Source organism: Sander lucioperca, chromosome 2 (assembly GCF_008315115.2).
Source record: "Sander lucioperca isolate FBNREF2018 chromosome 2, SLUC_FBN_1.2, whole genome shotgun sequence".
NCBI lineage: Eukaryota > Metazoa > Chordata > Actinopteri > Perciformes > Percidae > Sander > Sander lucioperca.
The window spans coordinates 9,347,544-9,366,511 of NC_050174.1; the positions used below are offsets into that span (position 1 = coordinate 9,347,544).

Genomic DNA, 18,968 nt, shown 5'->3' on the forward strand with positions numbered 1-18,968 from the left:
GTGTGTGTGTGTGTGTGTGTGTGTGTGTGTATGTGTGTGTGTGTGTGTGTGTGTGTGTGTGCGTGCGTGCATGCAAAAACCCACACACATATGACCTCTTCTCATGCAGGAACCAATATTATGCCCACAAGCACACACACATGCACAAACTCACACACATGTGGCATTACGTATGTTTAAACAACCGTTTCGTGGTTCACTGCTGGGCTGCTCAGGGTCTGGCTGGAGCCTCTGGGTGATACGTCAGTTCGAGCCATACAAGTTGGGAACCCCTCAAAGTTTGCTTTGGGTTCCAGAGGGACACACTCTGGAGTCCGAACCCCTGAATTCCTGCCCATGGTATGCACTCTGCTTCAACCTCTGGACCCTCACCCCCGAACTGAATGACACACACGCATACACTTCTTTCTTTTTTCTTTTTCTTTTTTGCCGTTAGGCAGCATGTTTATTGTTCCAGGCATTTGTCAATTCATTTTACTGTAACAAGTGGATGACAGGTTTATCTTAAAACCCAAGGCCAGCTAGATAAGTCAAACTGTTATTTTAAAATTCTGACAAAATGACAATGTGAAAATACAGATTGGACGACTCCATTATGATTGCATTAATGTTTGGAAAGCATGGTGACAGGCAGCCAATACTCAGAAAATATAATTTAAGCCAGGTCAACCACTGAGATAGTTGTAACACTATCCCATGAACATAAAATACCCGTGGATCAACCTTGAAATGAGTCGCAATTTTTTTTATCCACACCTTTCCAATGAAAGTTTCTTACAAAATGAGCCAGTTTATTTGGATCAAGTTGTTTACATGAATTAAGGAATGATGAATGAGGAATTTAAAAATGTATTCTTCCAATTATCTGAATTAGAACTTAAGACTTAAGGTGTGTACAGCCCTTATGTGTACATATCTACACTGATTCAACTTTATTGTCATTTTTGAGGTATTTGTTTGTAGTGTTGTCAAGAAATTCCTGATATTTTTTCACTCCTCGTTATCTCCTCAGTGCAAGGAAAGCCAATTGTCTACTTCCACTTTCTTAAACCACATATCAATTTGGGACAAATATCTAGAAAACTTGAGGTCTGTCTCAATTCTATGTTCTTTTAAAATTAGTCTTAAAACGTTTCTGTTAGCCACAGCTAATTTGGGGCTATTAATTCATATCTTACACTGCACTGTACGTTTTTATTCTTGTGGTTGTTCTGTTTTATAGGCCTACCATTTCAGCTTATTTTTATATTCTATTTTTATGTGAATTTTTTGAATGTAGGCTGGTATATCCTCTATTTGTGTGATAGGTAATGGCTAGTCAGAGGGACATTTTCCTTGTACTGCTCCTACAGCTATGTGACTCTATTTCCCAACAGGCATTGCCAGGATGACGAGATGGGTGACGCGACTCTCAGCCAATAGTCTTCTTCCATACACGGAACTCTGAGAGAAGAGGGAAGTTCAGTTTTGTTTACATCGCGGGACGAAAGCGCTTTGCCTTCTTGTCTGAACACATACAAAATGAATGGATAAAACGTTAGCTGACTTCTGCTCTGAAAAGATTTCAGTCTGATGACTGAACGTCTTGTTTACATGTAAGTCCAAGCTACAGTACGGTTTGCTAACATTTGTACGAGACAGTAAAGTAATTAACGTTAACTTGCTAACAAGCTAACAGCTGAAGTAAAGTTAACAAAAAAAATAAGGATGAAAAGCAGTTCCCTTGTGGTGTATCAATGGAGTTGTAACGTAACTCGACACTGTCTGTGACATAAAGAAGTTGTAATTTAAAGTTCTTTTGTATCTTTAAATTGAACTGACATATGTTTTTAACCATGTAACTGCAGTCGAGTGAAGGAAAATACTGGCATCCTGTGGTGTGGTGTAGTTGTTGCACCCCAACGTTTTACTAAGGTAAGCGTGTGTTGGAAAACTGACAAGTAAAAAGGAGCAATTAGCTTTGTATCACTTTAATGCCGCGTGTCTTTGAGTTGATGTGTTTTTGTGTTACTGCTTTAATATAACTTGGGCAGTCTAGGTGTGTCTTTGGGGTGGTACTACTTGAATCATCAGTCAGGAGGGTCCAGTTAGGCTCCTGTTGCTCCAGATGATTTTAAGGTAGATCAATTTTGTCTTTCAGAGAAAAAAAATCAGTAAAGGTTAGGGCTGAAACAGGTAGGTGATTAATTGATTACTAGTCAATTGATAGAAATTTCATCAACAAAGATTTTGATAATCAATTAACCATTGAAAAAGTACTTTATCAAGCAAAAATGTCAAACATCCTCAGATTCAAGCTTCTCAGATGTGAGTGTTTGCTGCTTTTCTCTGTTTCATACCATTGTAAACTGAGTATCTTTGGGTCCTGGATAGTTTTCCTGGATAAAAAAGAATGCCGCTTCGGGAAGCTGCGATGAGTAGGGCTAAAATTACCAGTTGTTAAAGGAATAAGTTGGTTAATTAAATTTTTCAGGCACAAATGCCAAACATTCTTTCTCGGTTTAATGCTGTTCTTTGTTAGACTGGGTAAACCCAGTCCGATCTGCCGGCGATTTGATTTCGCCCTGCAGCTCAGGCTGGAAACCTGTACGTTTATCTATCCTGCTTCCGTTACAATTTTGCGGGGACCAATCACAACCTGGCTTATCCACCTGGCGCGCTATTGGCGGGTTTAACATGATGACGATAGAGAAGCGACCAAGCAGCTTCTTGTTTACATTCAACATAGTGGCCCCCGAAGCGCAGCAACCCGTTGATGCCGCTGTCGCTGCTATGTCACCCGGATCGTTGGTCTGATTGGTTGAAGGACTATCCAATTGCGTACAGAGTCATTTGAACTATGCCCGTTGATCTTGTGCAGTAGAAAATACAGAGCAGACTCTCCAGACTAATGTTCAATCTTAAAAGATTGAACTTAAAAGATTGAACTTGGTCTGGTGATAGCCAGACTAGTTCTTTGTATTATGTGATAGTAAACTGAATATTTCTGGGTTTTGGTCTGTTGGTTGGACAAAACAAGCATTTTGAAGATGTCACAATGGGTTTTAGTAAATTGTGATTGGCATTTTGCACAATTTTCTGACATTTATTGACCGATAAATCGATACGAAATTAAGTGGTAGATAGTGCAGATCAATGGAAGGATAAAGCCTGACACTCAGATGTAAGGCTTTGCCCATCTGCTTCCGCTCTCTGTGTGTTTCCGTTCTTAGAATCCCTTCGCTATGGGAAACAACAACAACCTTCGAGCTAGCAAGCTACACGCTGAAAATTGCAAGTTTTGAAGAAAATTTGGATTGTGCAATGAAGCAGGCCCGCTTGGTTCTTTCGGTGTACACTTGTTAAGATTTACAAAGAATATGTTTCATATGTTCCTCCAAAACAAGTTCCTTCCCAAGACTTATTTTGCAAAGGCACTGTCGCTGCATTAAAAGCTTAGCTCCGCCCAAGACGATTCTGATTGGTTTAAAGAAATGCAAACAACCCAGAGCGTTTTTTTCTCCTATTCCAGAATGTATCTGTGGTGTAGCTAGACTTCACTCCACAGCGCTGTGGAGATAGGTCTGGCAATGCGATGCAATGCTATTGGCAGATTAATCGAAAATAAAAATACTTGTTAGTTGCAACCTCAGTAATGAGCATTTTGTTCACTATTTTCTGATATTTTAAAGACGTAACCATCAATCTGTTGCAACCTTAGTAAGGGTAAGTTGATGTTGGCTAGAACAGCTCTTTTGCATATTTTCTCCAAGTCTTAGTAACTCTACTGGAGGAATGAAACACAGTTCTGTAGTTCCTTCATTTAGTGTTTTGATGATGGTGGTAAGGAGTACTGTCTAAAAGCCGTTGCATATGATTCACATTATTTCCATCAAACCATTCAATGACCTTTCGTGCAGTGTATGGATGTATCTGTACTGTTTGTTTTTCAGCTATTTTTTTCAGGTGTGTATTGATGTGTGGTTGCGTGCGATAAGTGTGGCCTTGTACAAGCAAAATGATGAAGAAATATATAATTACATTAGCCATTATTCCTTTTATGACTATTATTGAGACAACCCTTACATTACTAAAATTTAATCCAGGTGTCCTTAAATATAACATATTGAAGCACCCATGAGTGAATTCGTAGAAAGTAATGTTTAACTGATTTGATTATACTGAAATAATGTCAACAATCTCATAATTGGAACAGCAAACTCACCCTTACCCAAAGTCCACAAGTTTAGTTTAACAAATCTTCAAAGATAATATTTGACCAGTCACATCTCGTTCCTGCTCCAGAATGTGTTCAGCCAACACCAGAGCTGCTGTCAAGTGTGTTTATGTGCAGTACATATTTTTTTGCCTGAATGACATGCATTTGCGCCAATAAAGTTGTGTAAGTACAGTATATATGCCTGTGTATTCATGTAACTGTCTGTGTCTGATAGAGATTTTGGATGACTCTCTGTTGCGTAGGTATTCGGCATGCGGTTCTTTTCCACCTCTGCTTTACTAAAACCTGAGTCCCAACACAAGTCCACAAGAAGCGTTTGTTCCTAAATTGGTTGAGCTTTTTTTCTCCCCGAAAATGAGTATTTATATATTCACATCAGCGAGCCATAGGGGCTTTCCAGCAGAGATGATGGCAAGACATTAAACAAATCGTGTGTAACGAGGTGATCATAAAACACAACCCTGTGGTGTCTCACACAGACCTGTCATTATGGCAAAAAACAGCGCGTGCACGCACACACACACACACACACACACACACACACAGACACACACAGACACAAAATTCTCAGGCTATATACAGACACAGAACACATCCTCACACACACCTTTGTGATCTGCCCCCCACGTTTTTCTCTCCATCATCAAAAGGTGAAGAATGTGCTGTTTATTTCTGTGTGTGTGTGTGTGTGTGTGTGTGTGTGTGTGTGTGGGGTGGGGGGGGGGGGGGGGTTGTTTCCCTGGAGCTTAAAAGTTGTGTGATTGTTAGATTGTGGTAATAAAAGATCTTAACATCAGGTTAACTTTATTTATTTATGGTTACAATTGACTTTATAGTTAAAGCAGATTCAATAGCATTTTTTTTGGGTAAGAATGTGTTGACCTTTATCTGTCAAAGTCACAAAAACATTCCCAGTACGCTTACAATTCATGTGGTAAATCATATCGTATATTAGTCAGGTGTACACTTTTTACACAGACTTGTTGACTCTGTTGCTATTAAGCACACCACTGTCAGCTTAACAGCACCACTGTCACTTTACTGTCATTTTGTCTCCAAATGCTTTTGTGTAGTTTCTATTTTTATTTAGTTTTTCTTTTAGTTTATGTACTAGGGCTGCTCGATTATTGAAAAAAAACATAATCACTATTATTTTGGTCAATATTGAAACTAGATTATTTAACACGATTACTCATTGACTTTTGGAAAGATGTTGCATTTATTGAACTTAAAAAACAGTTAAACAAGTCAACAGTGAAAACACCTTGAACTGTGAAATTTCCCTTAAAGTGCCCATATTATTCTCATTTTCAGGTTCATAATTGTATTTTGAGGTTATATCAGAATAGGTTTACATGGTTAATTTTCAAAAAACACCATATTTTTGTTGTACTGCACATTGCTGCAGCTCCTCTTTTGACCCTGTGTGTTGAGCTCTCTGTTTTAGCTACAGAGTGAGGCATCACACTTCTATATCATCTTTGTTGGGAGTCACACATGTGCAGTAGCTAGGTAAGGACTACTAGCTAGAAGCTGGCACTTCTAGCGGTTAGCCACCTTGTCTCAATGGCAAAATACTGCTACAACACACACGAGTTCACCCTAATCTACAAAATAAATTGTATAGAACTACATTCAGAAACCCGTATCTCACTCAAAACAGCATGGATGTTTTTTTCTCCAAGTTTGTATGCGTGTGGAAGCACCAGAGACACAAAATAACTCCCCAAATCCCAGAAAGTGTTTTTGTTTCAAAATATGGGCACTTTAATACTTTTCTCGTTCAACTTTTTGAATTCCCCTTCAGAACACAAGACAAAATAATAGTTTACTTTCAAAATGTTATGTGCAAAATCATAATTTTTCTCGATTACATTGTTTTTGTGATCGTTAGGAGCCGAAATCGAAATCGCACTCAACATTTTGATTAATTGTATAGCCCTTTTTTGTACCTCTTTTTTCCACCGCTGGGGATCATCATCATACATTTGATTTACTTAGTAGATGACGACAACGTTGACAGTAGCAACACTCATTACATACATTGCACCTGTTGTATAAACTGTCTCTGGTCTCTTTTCTTGAGGTTTATAATGCCCTGTGAAGTTTTTTTGTAAGTTTCTGTTTACATTCAGCCTTTCCCACCAAATACACTGCGTTTATCATTGAGGTCTAACAAACATGTTGAATGTATTGCCTTCCTCATAAAATGTTTGCAAAGCTGAAAAAAATATACATTTTAAATCCTGCGTTGTTTACATTTATTATTGAGCTTGCAGTCTAGTGGTCGCAAACTCCACGAGGCACCTTTAGTGCAGGTGGTCTTTGTTTGAGGTGAGAGTTGGCTATAAAACACTTTGGAAAACCCAGAGTTTCTTTAAAACATCTAGGGATGCTGATATAATACATTGAAATTGTGAAGTCATGATCACAGTGTAAAAATGTTGACATTGCAAAGCCCTAATAACCACAAAGTTAGGATAATTAAAGGGACAATTCACCCCAAAATCAAAAATACATATTTTCTTCTTACCTGTAGTGCTATTTATCAATCTAGAGTGTGTTGGTGTGAGTTGCCCAGTGCTTGCCCAGTGTATTGTCCCTTTAATGACATGATAATATATTTGTATTGTTTTTTTGTTTTATCCTTGGGCTTGACGACTGTCTTGTTCTTTGTCTCACTTAGGATCTTGCTTGGATCCTAAGTACATTCACCTGTACAAGCAGCAAAATGTCTCAGCTGCATCCACTGATCCAGCTCCAACAAATGGCAGAGCCCCTGCTGAACGTCCAGGAGATGCAATTCTGGCTGGACAAAGCAGTGGCTTGGGGGCAGGCTGACAGCTCAGACACTCAGAAAGACACCTGCCTGCACTTGAGCAGACTGAGGGATTTCCTCCAGCAACTCCTCTCCCATATCAACAACATGGTGAGCAGATGTAGTGAAAAGTTGAGTTTGAGTTTATTAACTTTGTCACAATGCAAGGGAAGCTCTGAGATTTATATTCATGACAGATTTGGATAGACACTTTATTTCCCAGATGCCTATTAAGTCTAATAAAATGGTCCGTATCCACTAAGAGGCCTGTTTTACAGTCTTGACACACCTTACCTAATTAAATAAATTAGATCAGCAAATCAGTTAGGCAAAACAGCCACCCTAAGTTAATTCAAACACCAGCACGTCAAATTAACACACACACACAAACGTGCACACGCTCATTCTCTGTCCAAGCCAAGGCATGAACAGTAAGCCCAGCGTTGGTACGGTCCTGCTAACAGAGGCTGCTCTGTGCTGTGCAGAGGCTGTGTATGTCTGGCTGGCAGTGCGGCAGTGTTGAGTTAGTCAGGTAATAGCCGCATTGGGACCTCCAGCGCTAACCTAATGTATCCCCATATCAGGTCCAGCAAATTTGGGAAGGGGGCAGAGGACAGGAGGGGTGCTGGACTGTGAGATTTCAGTGGTACTACAGCCTTGCCTCCTCCCTCCAGGTTTTTCCCTTTAGCACTTTCTGTCTTTCTGCTTTTTAAAACCAAATTTCCCTCACATTTCTTTCTCGCATAATATACTGTTTTTCTTGTGTAAGAACTCTTTTTATAGTCATGGTGCTCTTGCAGCATTTAATTTGTGATTCTCTACAGTCCAGTTTTACTGTTATACACTCAGGGTCTACTTCCTCTCCACTTCGGCAACTAGCCATATATATTATAGATCAAGCAGTGGCTATTCTTTTTTATCTCTGTCTCCTTGTCTATTAGTGTTATTCCGGGTATACGTATTGCAGAGGTGTCAGAATGTGTAGGATGATGGAGCGGATACCAAGAAAGAAAAAAGAATGGTATAGCTTAATTGGGTTGAAATTCTTTTTACTGGCAGGAGACTCATAAAAGACCATCTGAAGATAGCCTGCTTCTTGGCAGCATTTTGCATCCTTTGATAAGTTAATAACTTTCCTGTGGCTTATGCCCCAAAATGAGAAATACTCATTATTAATTTCCAGGTTCACACTTGGTTAGAAAAGTGGAATTGGGGTATGTTTCCTATTTCAATATTGCACTTCTAAAAAGAATAGTTTGATATATTTGGGAAATATGATTTCTTGCTGAGAGTTTGATTGATACCACTCTCATATCTGTCCTTTCATTGTGAAGCTGGAGCCAGCAGCTGCTTAGTTTAGCTTAGCATAAAGACTTGAAAGAGAGGGAAACAACTTGCCTGGCTCTGTCCAAAGGTCTCTATATCCACATTGTAGCACCAGTATAACTCACTAATTAACGTTTAATGTTAATGTTGTATCTTGAATGGTAATCTGTACAAAAACCGAAGTGTTACATGGCTGTTAGCATGTTAGATGGGGTTATGTGCCAGCCTATTTCTTGGACCGGCGCAGTAACTTCCTGGAGTCTTGTCATCACCGTGTGGTTGCCAGGCAACCAATGGAGATTTCAGAAAGTCACTGTGCCCAGCCAATAAATGGTCCCGCACATAATACGCCATTAAATCACAAATTGACGTTTTTACTATTTAGTTTTTGTAAGGATTAAACAAATGAGATATTAGTTGTAAATGTGTCAAATGTAGAGGTGCAGGTTTTGTTATCTATGGAGAGAGCCAGGCTAGCTTTTCCCCCCTTTTACAATATTTATGCTAAGTTAAGCTAACCTTCTGCTGGCCCCAGCGTAATATTGAACAGACAGATATGAGAGTGGTATTGATCTTCTCATTTAACTCCAGGCAAGAATGCAAATAAGCTAATTTCCCCAAATGATGAACTGGTCCTTTAGAGTGCTTGTCTTTGTGCATGTGCATTTGCTTATTGTTGTACATCTAAAATCACCATAGAAGTCCCCTAAGTGATTTACCATGGTCGCTACACCACTGTTGCAGTATCACACCACTTCCTAAAGGATTTGAGCCGAAAAATTCTGCTGCCCTGCTGTATATTTATGTGCTCACCATAGTAACTTTGCTATTTAACGTTAGTTAATGGTTAATGGTTAACTGATGTCATTAACAGAAGTGTTTCCTCACCATTCTCTTCATCGTTTCGTCTATAAACTTGTCCCATTTGCCTCCCTGGCTCATACATAATCAGTCACTTCTGTCTGAGATGTCTGTCTCTAATCAAGACAAGATACATTGTCTCAAAGCCCATTTATAATTAAGGACACTGTTGACAAGGCTTTGATGGTGATTTGGCCCTGGTAGTCAGTGATAATTACTTTCTGTTGCGATTGCTCATTCTAATGGGTATTCCAAAGCATTAGTAAAGTTCTTATTGTAAATGAACATTCCTTTGTAGTTATGCACATCTATACTTGCACACAACGTTTACCATGTGTTGTTGGATTGATAGGAAGGCTGAGTGTGAGGGCTGTGTTCCAGACAGCATTGGTGGTGTAGTGGGGGCATTTAGAGAAACCCTGGACTATTACCACTCTGCTTCCCACTAATGGTGATCTCATCTACTGGAGTGAGTCAAGTTAATATCCTTGTCTGTCTGTTGCTGTTTTTTAACATATAGGCCTACAATTACCTTATGTCTTCCTATTATCCAATGCTACATTTAGGCATATCCATGTTTGCTCAGTGCTCTCTGATTATTTCTGATGAAAGGTGCATAAAGCAGGAATGATGCATATTGGCATTGCAGCAACCTTTGTTTCCTATCTTTATTTCTTTTCTGAAATTCTTAAAACTCTTTATTCTTTCCTTTTCCCAGTCCTCTTATCTTCCTAACTAATAAATACCCCCACAGTACTGGCAATTGCTGTTTGATTTGGGGTCCAAAAAAATCTACATAGAAATCTAAAAAGTATAAACATGTTTTATTTTCTCCATAAGACACAGTAGACTCTGTAGCTAAGTTCTCTCCTCTTCTAATAGCGGTGATAAAAAATTGTGTCAGAGGTGTATATACAGGAGCATGTTTGCTTGATTGAGTGTTAATTTAGCTCGTAGGATGATGAGCCAATGGGGAAGACGTGGAAGAGGAAGATGTTTTGAAGCCCACCAGAAACATGTACATGGCAGTGAATTAAGCCAAATCATCTTTGGTTAAGCTACATCACACTGCTTCAATTACAGCTGGCTTACAGTATACGTATAAGATTTCTTTCTGTGGGTTTCTCCTGCAACAAGGCTGTCCTCTATAGTTCACTTAGGTCAGAGGTGAAATGTATGATATAGTCTTTAAATATGGGATGAATACTAACTAATTCTGTAAATGCACATGATTCATGCACACTTGTGCAGACATGCTTGTAAATTAGTCAAGGCAAGCCAGCTTTATTTGTATACATTTCAGCAACAGGGCAATTCAAAGTGCTTTACATAAAACATTAAAAACGACTAAAAAAAATTAAAAACAGATAAAACATGAGAATAAAATGTACAGTGCAGTATAAGAACAAGTTAACCGAGTCCAACTCGGGCTTCCCAGAGGGACTTTTTTTTTTTCTTGAGTTTATGACATCAGGATTTGAGTCAGAGAGAAAAATCACAGTATCATCAGCATACATTAAGCATTTTGAATGATTACACACTTGAGGGAGATCGGCGGCGGACCTGCAGTTTTCTGGACGTTTGTTCCAGATATGTGGAGCATAAAAACTGAATGCTGCTTCTCCCTGTTTAGTTCTGACTCTGGGGACAACAAGCAGACCTGTCCCGGACAACCTGAGAGGTCTGGGTGGTTCATAGTGTAGCAGCAGATTTAGTGATTTATAAACCAGCAAAAGTATTTTGAAATAAATTCTTTGAGGCACTGGAAGCCAGTGTAAAAACTTCAGAACTGGAGTGATGTGATCCACTCTCTTGGTCTTAGTGAGGACTCGAGCAGCAGCGTTCTGAATCAGCTGCAGCTGTCTGATTGATTTTGTAGGGAGACCTGTATAGACACTGTTACAATAGTCAAGTCTACTGAAGATAAAAGCATGGACAAGTATTTCCAAATCCTGCTGAGACATAATTCCTTTAACCCTTGAGATATTCTTAAGGTGATAATAGGCTGACTTTGTAATTGTCTTAACGTGGCTGTTGAAATTCAGATCTGAGTCCATGACTACACCTCGATTTCTGGCTTTGTCTGTTGTTTTTAACATTGTTGTATGAAGCTGAGCGCTGACTTTTAATCGTTCCTCTTTTGCTCCAAAAACAACCACCTCAGTTTTTTTTTTATTTAATTTAAGAAAGTTCTGGCACATCCAGTCGTTAATTTGTTCAATGCACTTAGTCAGTTTTTGTATTGGATTATAGTCCCCTGGTGATAAGGTTATGTAAATTTGTGTGTCGTCCGCATAACTATGGTAACTTATTTTGTTGTTTACCATAATCTGACCCAGTGGAAGCATGTAGATGTTAAACAGAAGAGGCCCCAGAATGGAGCCTTGGGGAACTCTGCACGTCATATTTGTATGCTCACATAATTACCTATAGATACAAAGTAGTCCCTATTCTTTAAGTAGGATTCAAACCAGTTTAGTATTGAGCCAGAAAGGCCAACCCAGTTTTCAAGTCGGTCTAGTAAAAATGTCATGGTCGACCGTGTCAAATGCACTAATTAAATTAAAGTAATATGTCACCTCTTTGATCTGTCTTCTGTGCTGTATGTCCCACTTCAGTCATATTGTAAAAATAATGTGTCTAACCCAGAAAACCCCCAATTTATTTAACCCAGAAAAGTAATAAGATGGAACCAAAATAATGTTGTCCACCTGTATATAATGTTATCCTGAATCAAAAAATAGTTTGACTGAAGGCTTTTGTCTCATTCTCCAGCTTGACTTGAATATTTGTGTTTTGCCCTGGAAAAGCACAAATAATGTCAAGTACTTTTCTGACAAATAAGCTATGTTTTGTCATATTAAACTAGAAACAACAAATTAGTTGGTTCTGGTTCTACTGAACAGCCATCTTTTTTTAAAGATAATTTTTTGGGCATTTGTAGGCCTTTATTGACAGGACAGCTGAAGAAATGAAAGGGGAGAGAGAGGGGGAATGACATGCAGCAAAGGGCCGCAGGTCGGAGTCGAACCCAGGCCCGCTGCGTCGAGGAGTAAACCTCTATATATGGGCGCGCACGCTACCAACTGAGCTATCTGGGCGCCCCCAAACAAGTTTTAATAATCTGTCTTCTGTTTGGCTCTGATTTTAAATAAGAAGTGTGACCAGCTTGTTTCCATTGGTTTCAGCGAGCTGCTGTGACATATAGGAATCTTTCCAAACCTTAAGTCTAAAACTTAAACAAGAGAAGGTCATCTGAGAAAATGTAATATTTTCAAAACTGAAATTTATAGAAAGTCAGGATTAAAGGCTATTCAAGTTCTGAAACGCAGTGACTGCCCTGACTTGAAACCTTCTGGATGTTTTAATTGGCTGTGAGGTGAAATAAATCACATGGTCTTTTGTTTGAGCTGGATAAACAAGCACAGACACACATACTTAAACTGTTACAGGTATAGCACCCTCGACCAGAGCCCTGTTCTGTGCTGTGTATCTCTCACTGTTGAAACTATGGTTGATATTGTGACATGACCAAAATATGGGAAACAAAGGTGATGCATGGATGATGTAGTGTGCACCTGTGGATCTGCCTGTTATTCAACTCAATATCCTCATTAAGTAGGCTAACCTTGTGATTTTCTAACGTATGAATTTCTGGCACAAGGTTGAAAGAAAAAACCAAAAGAGGATGAAACGGGTGAGGAGGTGCAAACATCTACAGTGTTTCCCCATGGTTGACTGCATTGAAGTGGCACTTTTAAATCTGGTTCTGTTAATCCCATTATTTCGTTCTTCCAAAACAGTGGAAAACACCAGTTGCCAGGAGTAGGGCTGCTCGATTATGGAAAGAATCATAATCACAATTTTTTGGGTCACTTATTGACTTTTGGAAAGATGTTCCATTTATTGAACTTAAAAGACAGTGAAACAGTTAAACAAATCAACAGTGAAAACACCTTGAACTGTGAAATTTCCCTTAATACTTTTCCCATTGAACTTTTTGAATTCCCCTCCAAAACACAAGACAAAATAAGAGTTTGTAACGTGCAAAATAATTGTTTTTCTCGATTACATTGCTTTTGTGATTGTTTGGAGCCAAAATTGCGATTAAAAAAAAATGCACAGGGGCTACATAACATTTTAATAATAATTATAATGTATACTGAATTCTTTCACATTTTTTATTACACACACATAGTAAATACACACACATGCACATGCATTGGAGAGATGTCATAGTGAGGGGGCTGCACTTGGACAGGCACTCTGAGCAGTTGGGGTTTGGTGCCTTGCTCAAGGGCACATTGGCACCTTACATCACTTCCAGCAAACTTCACGGAAAACAATGAGGGAAAAACAGCATCACTGATCTGTTTTAATCTGTTGTGGTGGCTGTGGCTCAGAGGTAGAGCGGGTCGGTCTGCATGCGCATGTGTGTGTATCACCACAAGATTGGTGGTTTGTTCCCAGGCTCCCCCGGCCACATGTCAAAGTGTCCTTGAGCAAGACACTGAACCCCAAGTTGCTCCCCGGACGCTGTATGTGGCTATGCACTGCTCTTAATGGGTTTCACTAGCAAGGACCACACCATCAACCAGATACACTTTGAACAATTTAATAATGAAAGATGATTGGAATGCGAGGCATGAAGTCGCTGGTATGCGAGACGTAAAGTCGCTTGTAGTCATCATTTGACTTGGTGTTGTGGGGAGGCTTCGGTAGGGAATCCGCCGTAGAACCTGGGCCTGACAGACCCTGGGCCTGACAGACCCTGGGCCTGACAGACCCCCTTAGGACCTAAAGAAGAGGAGAAAGGAGAGGAACCGAAAGAGGGTGGGAGAGAGGGGTGCGGAATGTGAGAGCGAATAAGAGCAGAGGGTTAGGTGGGTATAGGAATACTGTATTCTGTTTGAGGTGTGGCCCTGCTCCTGAAATTATGCTAGATAGCACCAATACATGCAGAGATTGAATTTAACTACATTGTACTGTACGATTGTATGTGACAAATAATAAAGTTTCTTCTTAACTGAATATTCTCTGGCCTAGCTCAGCTGAAACACAGAGTCCGTCGTTCACTACCAAATTTACTTTCAGAGAACTAACCAATTAAGTCATTTGTCCAAGCAGGGCAGCTCAAAGGTATAAGAGTATTCAAAATGAAAAACATGTAGACCATTAAAAATAATTATCTCTAATTATGTCTCTGTTCTGTCCATAAGAGTTCCACGACAGAGACCATGAAGAGGCTGCCCCTCCTAGGCCAGTTTCTTGGCCGACTCTGCTGGAACCCTTATGTCACTGCTGATGGTGAGTGTACCTTCGGACTCATGATAATGTCTTTACAAGCATGGGTCATTTTGATGCTTGTTGTCTGTGTAAGGGGTGTTATATTAAACCACAAAATCTACCGTCCATGGTGTCTTACTGTCTGCAGGTACAGGCAGAAGGTTGTTGTTCCAGTGTCTGTGGGGACTTTACTCGGAGCATCCAGGCAATGCTGTGGAAAGAAAAGCCAACCAGTGGATACGGGTAAGGACTGGACTTTCTTTATCTCTGTTAATAGAGAACTTAGACTGAAGTAAATTGTGTAGATTTTTAAATATATAAGGGACAAGATTTAAGAAAAGTGATCTGCACTTGCTGTTACATGCCACCTTCAATTTCTGTGTTATTCACTTCATCTTTGCATGTGCAGTAACTGGGCATTTTCATATTTTTTACTATTTACCCTCATTTTTTTGTCATCTCTTTATTGTAATCTCTCTAATAAAAGTACAAGAGTACCATAAAATACTTATTAAAAAATGAAGGAATAGGGCTTGGCATCATTTAAAATACTTTGATACCAGTCTCAATAGATTACCTCAGTTTTGTTACATTTTTTGTCACCTCATGCTGTTTTTCGTAACCCATAACATTGAAAAATGCATCAATATTTAATTTAGTTTTAACACAAATCAGTTGTACAAGACATTTGCCTCAATAAAATACAGTCTGAAATTCTGGGCAACAACAGTCTGATGAACAAATGAAGTTTGTTAAGATTATAAACAATACGTTGGTCAATGTTAGACATACGTATGCTTGTTTGTATCATAATTGATTAGTGATTATTTCTGATAATGGCAGCTCACTCACAAGTCAATTATGATGCCACATAAAGTCATCTATACTTGCTACGATTTCATTGGTCATATGGACCCACCTAATGAGGAGACACAGATTAAAGACATAACTGAGGGAAGCTGGAAAAACTAAAACTCTGAAATATTTAGAATTTTTAAGCTACGGTTCAGCCCATTCATAACATTATTGAGTTGTTACTGTATATTATTTTCCAATCATCCATCATAGGCCTTTTCTCAGTATTCTCAAGCCTGATCTGTTTGCTGTTTATGTCCTAATTAGTTCTGGGAAGACTGGACATACAGATGGATTATCATATCTTTAACAAATACTCCAACAAACTAAAAAGAATCTGTCTTTGACTGCCTTTTGGGCTGCTGAAGAGATTTTCTGTCTAATTTACTTTTAATAGGAGTTCTCTTGCCAGCCCTCTGTGTCTCCTCTCCAATGGGACATGGATGATAAATGAGGTACATAGGGTCTCTGTTAGTCTAAGCCTTATGTGCCCAAAACTGTAAAACATATTTTGAAAGCAAATTAAAATTGACTGTTTCACTGCCTCTTGTCACCAGAGAAGGATCAGCCTTTATATTATGGTTAGTTGATCTTGCTCACTGTGTTTTCATGGCACACACACACAAAGGAGGGAAGGAGAACAGAGGGAAGAAAAGATTCAGCAATTTTAAACTTTGAGAGGGTTCACACAGATGGCTTATGATAAACAATGTGGGACCTTCACATTTTTGCCAGATTAACTGTGTGTTTGTATTCTTTTGATTAATTTCTCATCTAATAAAACAGCTTGCTAATTAAAACAGTGCCTTGAAAGTAAACCTTGAATTTGCCAGATGGTCTTTGACCCATAAGAGGGGAAGCGCAGTGCATAAGTGCCTGGTTGTGTTTGTGTCTACAGTATGTCTGTGTTTTGATATGGGCATATGTCTGTATATCTACATGTGAATGTGCATGTGTTCAAGATGGTGTATAGATTTACATTTATGTATTTTTTTTTTTTAAATCAAGGAAAACATTTAGGAAAAGGGATTTAGTATCATGGCTTTTATGTTGGTGTACCTTCAATCCTTACATTATCTCTACATATAAAGCCATTTTACCTTACTAATTTTTGCTTAAAGGGGCAATCGTGATAGGAGAGAATTAGGCAGCAACAATTAAGGTTTGGTAAGAGAATAAACTTTGCTAAGGTTATGAACAGTGTACATTGCTTTCTTAAATGCAGGAGAACCATGAAATAACTGAGATAAAACTCCTTAAAAGTCTCTTCTACTGACGTGTTTTCATTCTTGATGAACATTTAGAGCAGTTTAGGTTGAAACTGTATTTTCAACATTGTATAGTATTTAATTGTAGCTGAATGCTTGTGGTACGGAACTGACGGTCAGAGTTAAAGGGTTCACTCATGCTAAAATTGCATGCAGGGCACTACCAGATCAAAGTGTTGATACAATAAAGTAGTACAGTACAATAAACTCATTTTCATATTCTCGCCACAAATGACAGGAATGGCGGGAAGCACAAAAAAAAACATTCACCGCAGCTCATCCCGTCTGGGGGAGCAGTGTAGATGTATGGTTTTAGGCCAGAGATGGTCTGTCTCTCCCTGAGTCTGTGTTGTGTTGGACTGCCTGTCCTGGAATGCAGAATGCAGCCTGTTTTTTGTTAGCCCTGTCTGATCTTGCTCCCCAACATTGTTTTCTTGCTGCCTCCATAATAGACTGAGGGTCTGGTGCTAAGTGGCACCTAAATACCATATTTGTGTAAGTTTGGGCGTGTGCTTGCATATGTATGTGAATATTTGTGCAAAAGCGTGTGTTTTACTGCTACCGTATATACTGTTAGTAGCCACATGTTTTTTTCTCTTTAAATTATAATAGTGTGCAGAGTATTTTGCCTTTTCGCCCTCACATCTTTCCTTCACCCCTCCCTGTCTGCCTCTCCTCTCCACATCTGAGTGTTCTCACTGGGTTTGATAAATGCTGGGTACAGCCACATAGCTGCAGGCTATGTCAGATAGTCATTAGCTCAATCGGTCTGTTTCTCTACATCCTGTACTAGCAGAGGGACCACACAGGGCTGCAGTAACATGGCATGATCTTTGAGGAGATGACAGATAAGTAAAGCATGAGAGTGTAATATTAGAGGGCCAGAGGATGGATTGAGTTTGATAGCTTAATCTTTGACGTGTATCTTTACTGACTCCAGCAGGGTGAACCACAGGTAGGCCCTGAAGCTACTGTGGCAGCTTTATGGTTTGACAACATATTTTGGACTCTTTGCTCACATTGGCTGCTATTTAATTAAGAGATGAAAGCCTCTTTGTGACAATAATGTTTCCCCTTTATCTTTCTATTTCGTCTTTAGTAGCATCCCTCCTTCAGTAAGTCTGACTTACTGAAAGTATTATTTATTTGTCTTGGGAGTCTTGACGTCACCGTGAGTAGACGCTGCACAGGTACTGGGCTGGTGAATAAACTGTTGATGTATTTTTGAACAGAACGAGGACAGAGGCTAGCCGTTTCCCCCTGCTTCTGCTTTTTAAGCTAAGCTACTCGTCTGTTCTATACTTAACACACCGACATGAGAGTGATATTGAACCTTTCATTCAGCATTTTCGGCCTTTATTTTGACAGGACAGCTGAAGACATGAAAGGGGAGAGAGGGGGGAATGACATGCAGCAAAGGGCCGCAGGTCGAAGTCGAACCCGGGCCCACTGCGTTGAGGAGTAAACCTCTTTATATGGGCGCTCGCTCTACCAACTGAGCTATCCGGACTCCACCTTTCATCTAAATTGAATAAGCCTATTTTCCAAAATGTTAAACTATTCCTTAAATTTCACAGTTTTACTTTTATGATTAAAGTAATTGAACTTGTGTGATATCATTTGGACTCTTTGCTTTTATTTTTAAGCATAATTTATGACCCAAATACAAAAAGGATAGCCCCCCACCCATCCAAAACACAGGATTGGAAACAGACATTACTCCCAAATTATTGTGACATACTTGAACACAAAAACTAAATCAAAATGTTGGATCTTCTCTGATTCTATTTAAGATTTGTTGACATAAGTGTTGTTTGTAAAAACTGAAGTAAAACTTATATTTTTAAGTGAGGAACACACAAACTGTTGCTTTTCTATGTACAGTATACTTTAATTATGTTCAGATACCTCAAATTCATGTGCTCAAAGAGATTACATATTGGGCCTTTAATCTAGGAGGAAAAGGCACTGATATAACACTTTTATTTAAATGCACATTTTGTCAGTGCACCAGTTTTGAGCACAATTGCTTATAACTTCATTGTTTTTGCATATTCATCCTGACTTTTCTGTACTCTTTCCCCTCATTTCAACTTCCCTCTTTTTGTCTCTGCTGTTTTGACCATCTGAGGCTACACTTGAGTTTTTCATTGGTTTTGGGAGAGTTCAATCATGGTTTAGTAATTGTTAACAGGCACCCATCAAAACCAACCCAAGTCTTTGCCTTGTACATTTTTCTAAATCCTCTGTTTTAATTTAAGATTTATGGAGGGATAATTTCTATGGCAGCAGCATGTTTAAGCCCCCAAAGCTAGCTCGGTTGCTGTTATTCTGT

General features: G+C 39.1%; 1 protein-coding gene across 3 annotated transcripts in view; it reads left to right on the forward strand.

The window, feature by feature from the left end:
* The first annotated feature begins 1,420 nt into the window (after positions 1-1,420).
* fancc (FA complementation group C) overlaps positions 1,421-18,968 on the forward strand; it is a 34,270-nt gene continuing 16,722 nt past the window's right edge. The window contains exons 1-5 of one of the 3 annotated variants that reach the window (XM_035991911.1): positions 1,421-1,664; positions 1,703-1,728; positions 6,906-7,148; positions 14,444-14,531; positions 14,659-14,753. In XM_035991911.1, coding sequence (XP_035847804.1) covers positions 1,708-1,728; positions 6,906-7,148; positions 14,444-14,531; positions 14,659-14,753 — 447 coding nt within the window. In that variant the 5' untranslated portion in view covers positions 1,421-1,664; positions 1,703-1,707. Of the gene's footprint in view, positions 1,665-1,702; positions 1,729-1,847; positions 1,915-6,905; positions 7,149-14,443; positions 14,532-14,658; positions 14,754-18,968 lie in introns of all 3 variants that reach the window. The other 2 variants (XM_031305791.2, XM_031305792.2) reach the window with 2 other exon arrangements.